Genomic DNA, 15,239 nt, shown 5'->3' with positions numbered 1-15,239 from the left:
CAAACTTATAACCTCTTAAAATGTCTTTTTACAGGTATTTTTTTTAAAGTATGCCTTTAAGTATGTATTAGTGAAAATGGATACATTTTTTTTGGTGGAGAGGAAAGTAAAAATGACATTTATAACATATGCTCACATATAAAAACAAACAAAACTTGCTTTCTCTCAACCAACATCTCCTTCTAATATCTACAGAAACAGGAAACAAACCACCTGGCCCATCTATTTCCAACTCTTTCATTTTTCCTTATTATTTCTCTAATTTGAAAATTAAACAAAACTCTATTCATACATAGTTTTTTTCTTTCCTCATTTGTTTGAGACAAGGTACTGACAGGTAGCCCACGCTGGTTACCTGATTCTCCTGTCTCAGTATCCAGAGAACTGGGATTGTGTGTAGGGGCCACCATGCCTGCTTTCTTAGTCTACATTTCAAAGGCTCTCTCTGAGGACTAAACAAAGGGGAAATAAACTGTAAGGGACCTCTAAAACACACTCTGGCCCTTCCTTTCCTCACACATGATGAGTAGTCATGCTTCAAAATTACTTAGAATAAGGTTTTAAAAAGAACTGGGGGAGCCAGGCAATGATGGCCTATGCCTTTAATCCCAGCACCCCAGAGGCAGAGGCAGTCAGATCTCTGTGAGCTCCAGGCCAGCCTGGTCTACAGAGTGAGTTCCAGGAAAGTCCTGGCAACACAAACAAACCTTGTCTCAAAAAAATAAAGTGATATTCAAAATATATATATAAAAGAGTCCACTAAGAGAGATCCAAGATTTCTCTTTGAAAGTAGAGGGCTAAGAAAACAAGAGTGCTAGAACACTTGAGACCAAGTCCACTACAAGTGTGCCCAACTAGTGGAGTTCACAGTCTGACTGCATTTTCCCCCTACTTTGTTTGTTGCTTGTTTCTGTTAGTTTTGCTTGCTGTCTATCCACTTTTGTTCATTTGTTTGTTTGTTGAGACCGGAGCTTATGGTCCAGGATAACCTGAAACTTGCTAAGCAGCAAGCTGGCCTGGAACTCAATCCTTATGCTTCAGCCTCTCAATTGTCAAGATTATAGGCAAGTATCATCATATCTGACTCACTCTTCAGATTTCTTATTTAGCCCCTTCATATGGCCTGGAAATTGGCACAGTTCAAGCAAGGCCAGGCATCTTGAAACCATTTCAGAGTTGCCTACCATAAACTGGTAGAGTAATGAAATTAAGATGGAAAAAGCCCATCATTATCATCCTGGAAAGTGTAAGATAGGGTGTAGATTGGATAGAGATAGCAAGTTCTGTCCTGACAGTGTATGTACACCATTTATTCATCACACAATTCTACAAATAAACATGGAGCAAGAAAAGCCTTATGAATCCACCTACCTGAACAAAAAAAATAAAGTGCTTGAAAGATGTATTGAGATGTGCTTCCTCCTGAAGCTGGATCACAGGGTCAAAATGTTGGTGATATATGTGAGCATAAACTCTAAAGAGTCGTTTGAGAATTGTTTTCGCCACGGACATGAAATTCTTCGGGAATGGAACACCTAGTAAAGAGATAACCCCTCTGTTAATAAGAAAAGAGCACAAAGAAGCATGCTTTGTCATCAAGTAGCAACAGGGCTGAAAGATGTAATGTGTATGGATTCCTGTTTTCATGCCCATAAAATCTTTGAGAGGTTCTCAGCACATCATGAATGAAAGCAAACTCCAGAGCTTTAAAACTCAGAATGATTCTTCTTTATGGCATATTTCTAACATACTACCACTTTACAAATAAACACCTCGGAGGCAGCACGGCCAGAGCGCACTCCCATATTCGTAGATTTGTTAGCATTAAGCACTACACAAATATGTGGTAACAACATATTAACCACCTTAGTTATGTTTAATGCTTTTAATATATCAGACACACAGACAAGACACACACATACAACTTAGCCTATAGGAGATCCTGATACAGGCATAGTCACATATCTATAATTCAGCACCTGAACAGCTGAGACAGGATTATAGTGAGTTCAAGACCAACCTGGGATACATAGCAAGATCCTGCCTCAAAATTAATTAATTAATTAGGGAGATTTGAATTTGGGAGGATATTATACTAAATGCACATCAAACCTAAACAGACTATTTCTCAATCTTATATTTTGAGTGAAAAAGAAAATGAGGGGGCTGGAGAGATGGCTCAGTGGTTAAGAGCATTGCCTGCTCTTCCAGGGGTCCTTAGTTCAATTCCCAGCAACCACATGGTGGCTCACAACCATCTGTAAAGAGGCCTGGCGCCCTCTTCTGGCCTTCAGGCATACACACACAGACAGAATATTGTATACATAATAAATAAATATTTTAAAAAAAAAAAAAAAAAGAAAAGAAAATGACATACATAGAGAATAAAACCATGGTTACTGAGTTAAAGGGATAGGAGGATATGAGAGAATATAGGTCAGAGATAAACACAAAAATATCTGTAGCAAAGATACAGGACAACCAAATCTAAAAATCAAATATAAAAAATAAGAATGAAACATAACAATATACCATATTTACATTTTATTAGTTGCGTAATTATAGCTACTTTCCTAACAGAATAAAATAAATTAACTGTAAGACAAAGCATGTTTATTTATTTTACTATAAAAACTATTTTACTATAAATATATATTAGCATCATGCTATATAAAAATTATAAAATATTTCAATTTTAAGAAAAATCTGGGCCAGTGAGATGGTTTAGCAGGTAGAGTACTTGCTGGGCTAGCCTGATGATTTGAGCTCAATCCCCAGAAAGCACGTAAAGGTAAAGGAGAGACCTGGTGCCACGACCTCTGACATCCACATGCACACACAAGCACACACATGCACACACACAATAGTCATAAGTAAATTTTTTTTTTTTTTTTTTTTTTTTTTTTTTGGTTTTTCGAGACAGGGTTTCTCTGTGGCTTTGGAGCCTGTCCTGGAACTAGCTCTGTAGACCAGGCTGGTCTCGAACTCACAGAGATCCGCCTGCCTCTGCCTCCCGAGTGCTGGGATTAAAGGCGTGCGCCACCACCGCCCGGCTCCATAAGTAAATTTTTAAAAGGAAGGAAAAGAATACAAAATCCTATATTCTAAATGTTGAACTTGGCAATGCAACCAAACACTGGTACTGACTCTGTGTCGTGATACTATTGCCCATTTCACACTGCTATAAATCACAGAGACACAAGCACACCACAGTCAAAGGACACTCTAAAATAGCAAAGTCATAAAAGAAAAAGACTGAAGCCCGCATATTCTAGGCATAGCACTGTATAAAAACCAAAAAACACAAAAAGGACCTAAGATTGGAGAACAGTGCTCTAATTAAAGCATACAATGTCAGCCAAAAGTTGTTTAACAAAACTCTAAGGGTTAATTGAAAACACAGTTGTAACAGTTTGAAGAGGTACAGACACATATTAGCTGTCTAACGGCCACAATGCAGACCTTTAAGCAAACATACCAAACAAGTCACTCGACCTATGTCAGGCCAAATCCTTAAAGCTGTTTTTTTCTTCACAAATATTTTGATATCAAAATCTATGTGATGTGTGATGGCTCATGCCTGTAACCACACTCAGGAGGCTCAGACAGTATTGCTATAGGCTTGATGCCAGCCTGAGCTACAGAGGGAGACCCTATCTCAAAACAAAAGAACAAAAATAAATCTTTAAGATTTATTTTATGAGCCATAAAAACCACAGTTTTTTATCATAAGTATAAAATTAGATACAAACTATGGAAAATTGAAGGAAAAAGAAAATAAACCTAAGTGTGACAGATATCATTAGCTGTCTTATTACCTATTACCTTTTTTGTATGATAGGCCAGATTTTATTATCTTTCTATATCATAAATTCATCTGTCCATCATTTAAATATATAAGAGGGTATCATTAATACATTTAGTATGAAAAGGGACATAAGAACACTCTTTAAATGTATAAAAATTAGAAATATTTTGATTGATGTGGCAACCTGTTATGGTTCCTGAAATAGTAATAAGCTTCCATTTGGGACTTGCTTCTGAAAAGAAAACTACTAGATATTTATAATTCTTTTTTTTAAAAAAAAAAAAAAGGAGCCTTTTGCATGGTGGGTATGTACCTTTAATCCTGGCACTCGGGAGGGGGCGGGGATCTGTAAGTTCAAGGCCAGTCTAGACTACAAAGTGAGTTCTAGGACAGCCAGAGCTACACAGAGAAACCCTGTCTTGGAAGGAAAAAAAGAACTTAAAACACACTCAAAAATAACTTCTCTAATTAGAAATAATGTCACTAATATTTTAATACAAAAATTTTAGCAAATAATAAATTAGGAAATAGATCACTTATTTTCTATTAATTCTGGCCTTTAAATTAGTATGTATTTAAAACACTAGGTGTAAGGGTAAAAAAAAAACAATTTACATAAGACAGCTTGCTTATGTCTGACTGGGTTAAAAAGCTCTTGGTGTCTCTTCATGGAAACTGCATAATAAAAATGATCATCAACACAGTCCCAGGGAATTACTCAAATGGGTAGGACAGGAAGAGAGAGTATGCAATTATAGAAACAAAATTAAATACATCATGATTTATTTCAATTACAAAAAATAATTTTACCAATTTTTGATGGAAATAATGTTTCATCATCCAGCTGGTCCTGAACCCAGGTCATCAGGTAATCAATGTACTTTGGTGCAGAGCACTTGATAGGCTTTTTAATGTTGGTTCCATCTGCCCAGTGATACTCATATCTGCAATGAAAGGAAAGAAAGCACACAGACCATCACAAGGGAGGTATAAAAGTGTGCATATAAGTATATGTATGAGAAATATATATACAAATATGTTTTAAACAATCTGTTCTCCAAGTAAGTACATGTTCCTAATCAACAGTAGCCTGTTTGCTTTTATCAAAATTCAACTTAAGGAGATCACACTGAATTCATCTTCTTTTTTTGTTTGTTTGTTTTTTCAAGACAGGGTTTCTCTGTAGCTTTCAAGCCTATTCTGGAACTAGCTCTTGTAGACCAGGCTGGCCTCAAACTCACAGAGATCCGCCTGCCTCTGCCTCCCGAGTGCAGGGATTAAAGGTGTGCGCCACCACTGCAGGCTGAAGTCATCTTCTATTTAGATGTTTTCCTCACCTGTCCAATTTTCTATCTTTTCTTTTTCTTTCTTTAAAAAAATAAAAAAGTCTCTCACTGTGTAGACCAGGCTGACAAAGAACTCAGATTCACCTGACTCTGCCTCCCAAGGACTGAAGTTTAAACAGGGACTGCCATGCACAGCCCCTGAATTAAAGAGCTCTCTGTAATACAGAATAGAATAATATATTGCTGAAATAGAAGAAGTTACTATTCTGTTCTACAATGGCTAGTTTTTCTTCCTTACATAAAATGCAGTACAATTCTTTTTACTTGGGGGCTTTAAATTTGGGGTGAAATATAAAGAATGACAGAAAATTCAAAGTAAAACTAATGTAAATAAGAATGGTTCCAAGAATGGTTACATTTGAACAAGGAACTAATATATCCTTAAAGAAAACTGGCAATTCAAATATGCTCTTGTTTAGGCTATTAACCAAAATTAACCCTTTGATTTAATATGTAACCATGTGAGAAACACAAGGTCAAGAACAACGAACACTAAAACGAATACACTTCCCCTACTCAGAAAAGCAGATTAGTAGAAGAGACACCCATAAATGTATAAGTAAAAATATGTATGAACTACCTGTCTAAAATGGACAATTTACTCTTGAAAGATCTACCTATAAATGCAAATATAAAACAAGTTACTTGGTCTATATTGAGGGTCAAAACCTCAAGTTATTCAAGTTATTTTCTTAAACAATTCTTCTAATCTCTCAGTCTCTCAATCTCTCTCACACACACCACACACACACACACACCATACACACACACACACCTCCCTGACTTTTAAGATAATAGGACTCTTCTTAGAAACTGTACAGTATACACATTCATCAACATAGCCCTAAAGAAGTAAGTACATAGCTGAGACTCCAAAATATAAAAATGTATAAACTCAACTGACATTTAGATTTTTAGTTTCCAACATTTCTCCTGCTACTTAACTTTTTTTGTTATTGTTTTGCTTTTGGTTTTGTTTTTCGAGTCAGGGTTCCCCATATAGCCCTGCATGTCCGGAAACTTACTCTGTACACCAGGCTAGCCTCAAACTCAGAAATCCACCTGCTTCTCCTACAAGTGCTGTGATTAAAGAGCACTACCACCAACCAAACGCTGTTTCACTTTTTTGTTTGTTTTCCAAGACAGGGTTTCTCTGTCTTTCTCCAGGCTGTCCTTGAACTCTTAGAGGTCCACAGGCCTCTGCTTCTGGAGTGCTGGGATTAAAGGTGTGTGCAGCCACCATCCAGCTACTACATCACTTTTAAATCAACTATTTTCTAACCTTTCTCCCTGAGTTTGACCTGACTAAAAAACAGACTAGTGAGCTAACAAAATAGCAATCTAACAGAGAAATACTACATGGTGTATTTCTGATAAAAATTATCTTCAATAGTATGAAGATCCTTTCTATTTAGCAAATCTAAACCTTAATAATAATCCAAAACTGATCTAAGCAAGGACACACTTTAACAAACATTCTTAGAAGAGCCTTTCTTATCACTGCTGAGCACAAGGAATGACCATCAAATCCACTGTGAAGTCTCAAACACCTACTGGTACCCTGCTACTCTGGTTAATCACCTTCCCAGTCAGAATTTTCTCTATTATGAAAGTTAAATACAAGCTGGTCAGTGAGGACCCACACCTTTAATCCCAGCACTCAGGAGGCAGAGGCAGGTGGATCTCTATGAGTTCTAGACCAGCCTGGTCTACAGAGTGAGATCTAGGAGAGCCTGGGCTAAAAAGAGAAACCCTGTCTTGAAAAAACAAACCAACCAACCAAATGACTTCATTGGGTAACTCTACTTTACCCCCAACTGTTTTTTTCCACTCTTTAACAGACGATTCTCTTTAAAATTCTCTTCTGTTATCACAATATTTACTTGTGAATTACAGCTCCAAAATAGCCACTATTTCTTTCCCAATCATATTAAACAGCAAGTGTCAACCAAGTCCTCAGAAACAGCACTTAGTATCACTCGGTAAGAGGCTACTGGTTGATCTTATACAACCCAAATCTAAACTCAGGATTGCTAATGAGTGTTGACAAGATGACCCGCAGTGGGAAACACCAAAGTTGAAATTAACAGACATCTCTGCATGATACAATTCTTCCTTTGTGAGTAAAGATAAAGAACTGGGACAACTCCTAGCAAGAGTCCCAGGTGTACTGGACACACACCTTTAATCTAAGCACTTGGGAGGCAGAGGCAGGTGGATCTCTGTGAGTGTGAGGCTACCCTGGTCTACACTGCAGCATGGGCTGCATAGTAAAACTATCTTTAAAAAAATAAAAATAGAAGGAGTGAAGAGTTTTTCAAAAAAGAGTGTAGTGGTGCATGCCTTTAATCCCAGCACTCAGCACCCAGGGCTACACAGAGAAAGCCCATGGGGGTGGGGGGATTCGCAAAAAAAAAAAAAAAAAAAAAAAGAAAGGAAGGAAAAGGAAAACAGAACAAGGAACAAGGAAAGGGCACAGCTATAACCCAACACAACTCAGATTCTAGTCCAGTGCCTACCTGGGCTGCAGAGGTAAAATGTAGTCTCAAAACAGCTGTTTATTTATTTAAAGGACAAAGCGAGTGGCAGGAGCAGGTCATGCAACGTGCTACAGAGGAACCTTTTTTAGAAGACAGAGCTACTTTGTCCCTCAAAACAAACTAACCATGTAATAGCAAAATTAAAACCATCCATTTTCACATGAAATTTAAAACATCTGAACTAAACACTAAAAATACCAATAGGAATTAAGTTATAAAAGGAAATTTAATTTCCTCAATGCTTTTTCTTTTCTTAAGAAATCTTAACAACAAGAGACAGACAAAAATTTGATGAAATTAAGACATTGTCATCTGTCACAATATTTATTCAAAGGGATACCTAATTCATTTAAAATCAAATTTGTTAAAGGCATCCTTGACTAAAAATCTACTGAAGGTTGGGTGTGGTGGTACATTACCATTCATCTCAGGCTCAAGAAGACAGAGGGCACAGTGCTTACTCTGTGAGTCCAAGGCCAGCCTGATCTACAAAGGGAGTTCCAGGACAGACCAGGTTAAACAAAGACTTTAACACAAAAAAGCAACAACAAAAGTTCCACCAAGGACAGTTCTCCAATAAAGCGTTCCTCAAGAAGTGAAAAGCACCAGCTACAATTCTCTCAGAAGAGAACTGAAGAGAAAGGAAGCAGGGAACCAAGATTTGGGGAAACTCATCTCTGTAGGCAAGAAAGTAGTACAGAGCAAACACAGCTCTGCTTTTCTAGTGAGGATGGCCAGTGTTTACCTCCTAAGATAGCAACACACCTCTCCTGAGCTCCCATATCTCTGCTCTAAGTTCTTTGATCAGCTGACTAAATTCTTTACGTTCATGTTGATGCATAGGGCCAGCAATTTTCTGATATGTTGGAATATGAAGTCAAATATATACTCACATATCACTAAATAAATAGCAGTGGCCTTTATTAGTAGTAATAGTAAAAGACAACTTCAAAAGGTCATTGGCCAAACCAATATTGATTGCTGAGGAGGTAGGTGGTAAGCGCTGTCTTTGCACCAAGACAGATTTAAAAGAACAAATAAAGACTTGCCATCTTTGATTTGATGCTGAGCACACACACATGTGTGTGCACACAATATTACAGTATAAACACAACTATATTATTATAAGAGCAAAACCACTAGGACTAGAGAGTTGCCTCAGGTGTTTAGAGAGTGCAAAGCTCTTCTGGAGGACCTGAGATAGGCTCCAACCTGTGGCAGCTTCAGGGAATCGGATGCCTCCGGCCACTGTGGGCATTTGCACTCACATGCACACACCTACATGCACATGCGCGCACACACACACACACACAAATTAAAAACAATTTTTTTAAAAAATAAAAAATTTAAGTAGAAAGAGCACATCTACACTGAAGAATACTAAATGGCTCCACAGGAAAAGAAATGTTCAGCGCGGGCCTGTTGCAAGGGTGAGACATAGTAAAACATTAACATGAGAGAAAAAGAAGAAACGGAAAGAATTTGCATGTGCTGTTAAGCTCCTAGGTGGAAGTTTGTTTTTATTAGATTTTAAATAGCTTTATAAACTATTGTCCATAGACAGTATTATGTACATTCACTTCAGATAAAGGAAGATAAGTTTACTTCGTATCTGAATCAGCAAAGTAGGTATATATTTAACAGTGGAAATTGGGGTTTCCCAGAGTACACATCACTAATGCAATCCTTCCAGCCCATCAGATACCAGGCTGCCTCCTGTGCATACCATATACACATGTAAAAATAGGTCGTATTTTACTCAATGTATGATGCTAATCAATGAACACTTGATTTTACAGAGATTTCTTATCGGTAAATTTTACTGTATTATCTGTTTATTTTGTTATTATTTTTTTAATGAAAAGGGGGTTCTAAATGCTATGCAGTCATTAGTAGAAGAGTTCTAGGACTCTGCCTGCCCTATAACTATCTGCATATGGACTAGTAGGAAACAGAAATTCATGCATGCATTCAAGTCAAGCAGTTAAGGAGAAGAACAGACTCCACCGCTTTCTGTCCACAGCCGTGACTGGTTTTTAAGAATGTAACTTATTTTCCAATTCCCCTGCCTCTGTGGCTTTACCACCAGCTCTATTAACATAAATGACTGGTTCAGGTGAAGCTGCGCCCTATGCCCTCTGCTCTCATTTGTGCTATTCCCAAGCCTCTGCCCATCTCCATACTGTTTCAGTGAAGAGAAATGCTTGAAGAAGAGACTACTGCAGTCTATTCAGCTTCAAGATGCCATGGTGTTTTAGACAGTTATTTCAGGATAGAAACTGGTTTTATCACCAGGTTTTTTTTTTAAACATGTTTTAAATCCTATAAAGAACAAACTATCCGACTTAAGTTTTTCATAAAATAAGGCTTTAAGATCAGATCTGTTTCTTGCAATGATATGATGAGTTGCCAAATGACTGAGATCATTTTAAATGCTCTATTCATACTCTTGTTTTAGAATTAAAATTTACATTCAATGTGTGTGAGTTTTTCATTGTTTTGAGAGGTTTTTGTCTTCTTTTAAATTTGGATTTTTTTATTGTTTTTGACTCTTAATGTAATGTGAATATTCTTATCATTTTACATTGTTTCTTACTGAAATTTTATATATAAATTATAAAATGTTTCCCTAAAAAAAACAAAAGAAACAGAAGAAAATAAAGGTATCCAAGAAGAATAGACAAAGCAACTTTTCAGAAGAAACAGAGTAACTGGCAAGGAGTTTCCAGGAAGCCAGTTCAGGTGGATGGGAAAGATACCCTGTAAAGAGAGAAAAGGCAGCAACAGGAAGCCATTGAGGAAAACACTAGGACCCAGGAAGCGCATGGCTAGACATTTCCTTCTCATCTAAAAGCCCAAGGACAGTGATAAGGAAAACTGGACATTAATCATATCTTACTTTGGTCCAGCTGACATCACCGGACAACTCTCCTCTGTACAGAAGTCTGTGATGGTTCCATAAAGCATATTGATTTGATTGAAAAAATCCACAGCTGCAAAGCAAATGTCCATCATAAGTAAAATAAAACAGTAAGAAAGTAATTTTCACTTTATTTAAGCAGAATCCCAGGTTCTTTTTCCCTACAAAACCAGGTGGAAAAGTTCACACCAAAGCCCCAATTTGTTGACTGTACTAAAACGAGGAGCTTGTACTAGGGAGCAACACAAGAGCATGAAAAATTATTGGCAGCCTACATTAAAAAATGTATACATAAAATATACAAAGAACTATATGTGAGTAAGAGAAGACAACACAGCAGAAAATGTAACAATTTAAAATGCCCCCTCACAAAAAGTTTCTAGATAATCATAAAACCCTATGAAAAGAATCTCAGTAATAATGAAACCACAAATTTTTAATGATTATGGATTGCCATTCCAAAGCCACTCCTCCCAAAACACTTACCTTCAAAATGGAAAAGCCAAGAATACCCAACAACACTGTGAACTGTGTGAGCATGTGGAGGCTAGGGGAGAACACTGACGGCTATTGCAGAACCACAAACACTAAAACAGTTCTAGCGACTCAGACAGACAGACAGACAATACAGACAGAATTAACTGCTCCTAGACTTAATATGTAGAGTCTAAAATACAGGGTACTACACAGCCATTCTTAATCTTTCTTAATTAGTATATGCACGCTAGCAAAATGACTCAGTGGGTAAGAGTGCTTGCCACCAAGCCTGACAACCAGAGTTTGATCCCCAGGACCCACATGGCAGAGAGAAAAAACTGTCCCCTGACCCTCACATACTTGCTATGGCATGTGTTCCCACACACATTAATACAAACACACAAATAAATAAATGTGAAAAAATTCAAATAACTAAATTAACTAATAAATGAGCTCTCAAAAATACAAAAGCACAAACAAGTGCCAAAAGGAAAGAGAAGAGAGAAGAGGGGACAAGAAAGGAAGGGACAAGAGGGCAGAGCAGGGCAGGACCTTTAATCCTAGCAACTGGGAGGCAGATGAATCTCTGTACATTGAAGACCACCCTAACCTATATAGTGAGTACTAAGCCAAAGAAGGCTACACAGTGAGACCCTATAATAATGTACACATACATTGGAAATTTATTCTGATTATCTTTGAGATGTCACAAAAATCATCTCATGAGAAAATGGCTCTCACTAAGAAAGTAAAAAGAACAAACCATTTTATTTTTAATAACAAAACTGTGTTAGTCCAGAAATATCACATTATAATTAATCACATAATTAAAAAATAAAGTGACAGTAAAGTTCTATGGACATTTAATAAAATTTCATACTCAGATAAAATGGCATGAAGACTAACAGATTAGGACATTACTAAATAGTGACATTAGGCTGTCTGTCATCACCATATTGTAACTATTAGACTAAATAGATTCTAGAAAAACCAGCACCTAAACATTCACCTGCACTGAGGTCACTGTCCCGATTCAGAGTCTGGTGAGAAACAGTCGGCTACTTACTGTTCACTGCGACCCACTCATTTAGGTCCTCTCCCTCAGGAAGCATGACGGCCATCCGCAGGTTCCCACTGCCAAGTGTGGCTTCTGCATGTTTTAAGAGCTCATACTGGTGAGAACCCTCTGGGATGTTCTTCTTTGGTTTAAAAGTTTTAGAAGAGCGACTACCACTATGAATAGAAAAAAGAAAAGGGGAGTAATATATTATCAATAGAATCTACAATTTATTACTGGGCAAAATAAGTCATCTTAAATATCCAAAAATTAATAAGAATTACACTTTCGGTCCCCAAACTTAAATAGTACTAGCTATATTAATCCTAGCAATAATGTAGTTACTGTATGTAATGTAATGACTGTGTTATCTACCCAAAATACATACACATATTCTCTCTATTCTCTAATTCAACTCAGGGGGAAAAAAAAGAACTTTCAATTGAAACTAATCCAGTTCCCCACAGTAAACTAACCACTCTGGATTACAGACTATAATCTACAAAAAGAAAATTTAAAAAGCACTTCTATAATGTGTAATTTTATTCCTTATTCAACCCTGTTTCTCATTTTAATACACAGAAGTGTTTTCTCTTATAAATTGTAGGTGCAATTTCATATCAGTATAATACAAAAACCCAAAAACATGGGGAAAAGAAGGTAGATGTTCTTCTACCCAATTACAGGAAGCATTGCAATCACTCATAATACAGAAATCTGGTTAAACAGGTTACTATGACTGCTCAAATTTCAGAATGTATACATATACACATGTAGTGTAGCTTATGTAACACACGCATACATACAGTCAGCCCTCCATGAGTTTTCATATTGACTCAATCAAACCAGAACTGAAAATACTTGGGGAAATTACATCTTTACAGAACATATACAAATGTTTGTTTCCTGTCATTTTCTAAACACAGTATAATAGAACTTAGGCTGTGTAAATAACCTAGGTATAAGGTTAAAAGTATGTAAGAGGATGGATAGAATACATATGCAAGAAGCATACCATTCTATAAAAGACACTTAGGCATATACATACAGTCTTTATAATCTTTGCAGGATCCTGGGCCCAACCCCCCCGGATATAGAGGAACTGAGTGACTGAGTGTGAGTGTGAGAGAGAAGACAGAAAGAAACAGGGAGGGAGAGAGGGGGGGGGGGTCAACTAAAACTAGGTTTAGAATGAGTTTTAAAAGATTAAGAGCAGGGTGAAGAGGTATACAATTTTAGCTCTGAGGCAGAAACCTGTAGATCTCCGTGAGTTTGAAACTAGCCTAGTCTACAAAGTGAGTTCCGGAACAACCAGAACTGCACACACTGTCAAAGAAGCAAATGCCACCCCTCCACACCTCTTGCCACCTGTGGCAGGTGGGAGAGCTGGTCCTGAAGCCATAAGAACAGGAGAGCTATCCCTACCTCTCACCAGCTGCAGCTCCTCCTCTGAGAACCACTCAGTGGCTTCCCAGTGCACTGGATAAGGTCAAGCTGTAGAACACACCAGAGTGCACAGACTTTCCTCCAGTTTAATCATAATGCATTAACACCAAATTCTTGCCAAACAGCTCTAAAATATATTTACAAAAATACAATTATACCTATTCAAACTCAATTATTACTTTACTTTCTCCTTTTCAAAACTCTCATCACTGTTTTTCTCAGGGCTTCTGACAAAACTGAGGAAAGTATTGGACTACTAGACTACACCCCTGGGTCTTCTCATACTTAAGTGTGATAAATATACTATGCCAGTATATTTTACAAGAGGGTATTTTCCTAATCTATCTGTTGATTATGAAAATAGATCTCCTCAGACTCTTGTGGTTCAAGCCTTGAGGCAGCCTGTAAAAAAAAAAAAAAAAATTAAAAATTAAAAAAAACAACAACTCATTTAAGCCATCACCAAGTTAGAAAGAGCCGGCAGCTCTGAGAACAGCTGCCGCACACACGTTCTCGACCTATGCCAGGAGAGTTGTGTCTGGGTCTCACTTGCTCCCTAAAGCCATCTGCCAATCAAACTTCTCTTCCCTGAAAAAATACTTTCTAGATCAGGGTCTCTTCTAAGATTTGATCCTCTTCAAACTAAAATCTAACACATAAAATTTTATACTTTGTGAGAAAAAAGAACCTGGATTTGATGTTGTAGAATATCAGTTTTTACGTGTATTACTGTTTTTGTGTCTATTTTGGTTCTTTGAAATACTCATTCTAGTTTAGACCTGCCTGCCTCAAATTCACGTTTCATTTTCCCTAGGTTTACTATTTAGTAGCTCATCACTCCCAATTTACTAGCTTTTTTTCTTTTCTTTTTTCTTATTTTTTTTTAATTTTTTAATTTTTTTTTTCGAGAAAGGGTTTCTCTGTAGCTTTCTAGCTCTTGCAGACCAGACTGACCTCGAACTCAAGAGATTCACCTGCCTCAGGCTCCTGAGTGCTTGGATTAAAGGTGTGCACCACCACTGTCCAGCTACTAGCTTTTTTCTTAGGCAAGTTCTCCAGAGCCTGCTTCTTGTTGTTGTTGTCATTTGTTTCCCAATTATAAAAGACGAATAAAAGCAAAGCACCTGTGTCACAGAACATAAAAACTACACAAGAAAAAAAGCTTTAAACTGCACAATGCTATGCAACTGCTAGCAGTTTCACTCACTACCTTTCCTTTTCTTGAACCGGAATAACTGAGTAAAGACATGGTGGTACAAAGTCCTAAACTGGCGTCAACCCCAGGTCCATCCTCAGCTCCCTAGATTACACGGTGAATAGGCCCATGGTGTGGTATGGTAGCATCATACCTACAGAGAATTTAGACCCTTATGATTAAATCTGAACAATATGAGTACTTATAAGGGGTAATATATTAATAGTTCACAGCCTCCTTGAGGCTATAACTTTCCAAATAAACACCCAAGATATTCAGGATTAGTTTTCCCACCTCTTTATCCTATCCAAAAACAAATCAACTTGCAGATCAAGGCAGTGCAGTCTAGAATACTTATCCTAGAGACAGTTCTTACCCTTTATAAGATACACTTACCCCTTGTGATTTGCCTGTTTTAAGTTTCAACACCATTTGCTTCCTATTTGAGAC

At 37.2% G+C, this 15,239-nt stretch overlaps 1 protein-coding gene across 1 annotated transcript in view; it reads right to left on the bottom strand.

The window, feature by feature from the left end:
• The window catches only part of Mob1b (MOB kinase activator 1B), a 34,910-nt gene that overhangs the window by 7,748 nt on the left and 11,923 nt on the right, over positions 1-15,239 (bottom strand). The window contains exons 2-5 of the mRNA XM_057772277.1: positions 12,158-12,324; positions 10,594-10,687; positions 4,619-4,752; positions 1,372-1,535 (exon numbers count right to left, since the gene is read on the bottom strand). Coding sequence (XP_057628260.1) covers positions 1,372-1,535; positions 4,619-4,752; positions 10,594-10,687; positions 12,158-12,324 — 559 coding nt within the window. The remainder of the gene's footprint in view (positions 1-1,371; positions 1,536-4,618; positions 4,753-10,593; positions 10,688-12,157; positions 12,325-15,239) is intronic.

Source organism: Chionomys nivalis, chromosome 6 (assembly GCF_950005125.1).
Source record: "Chionomys nivalis chromosome 6, mChiNiv1.1, whole genome shotgun sequence".
In the NCBI taxonomy this organism is placed as follows: Eukaryota; Metazoa; Chordata; class Mammalia; order Rodentia; family Cricetidae; genus Chionomys; species Chionomys nivalis.
The sequence above is the reverse complement of the archived record's forward strand: the minus strand, read 5'-3'. Positions and strand labels throughout refer to the sequence as shown.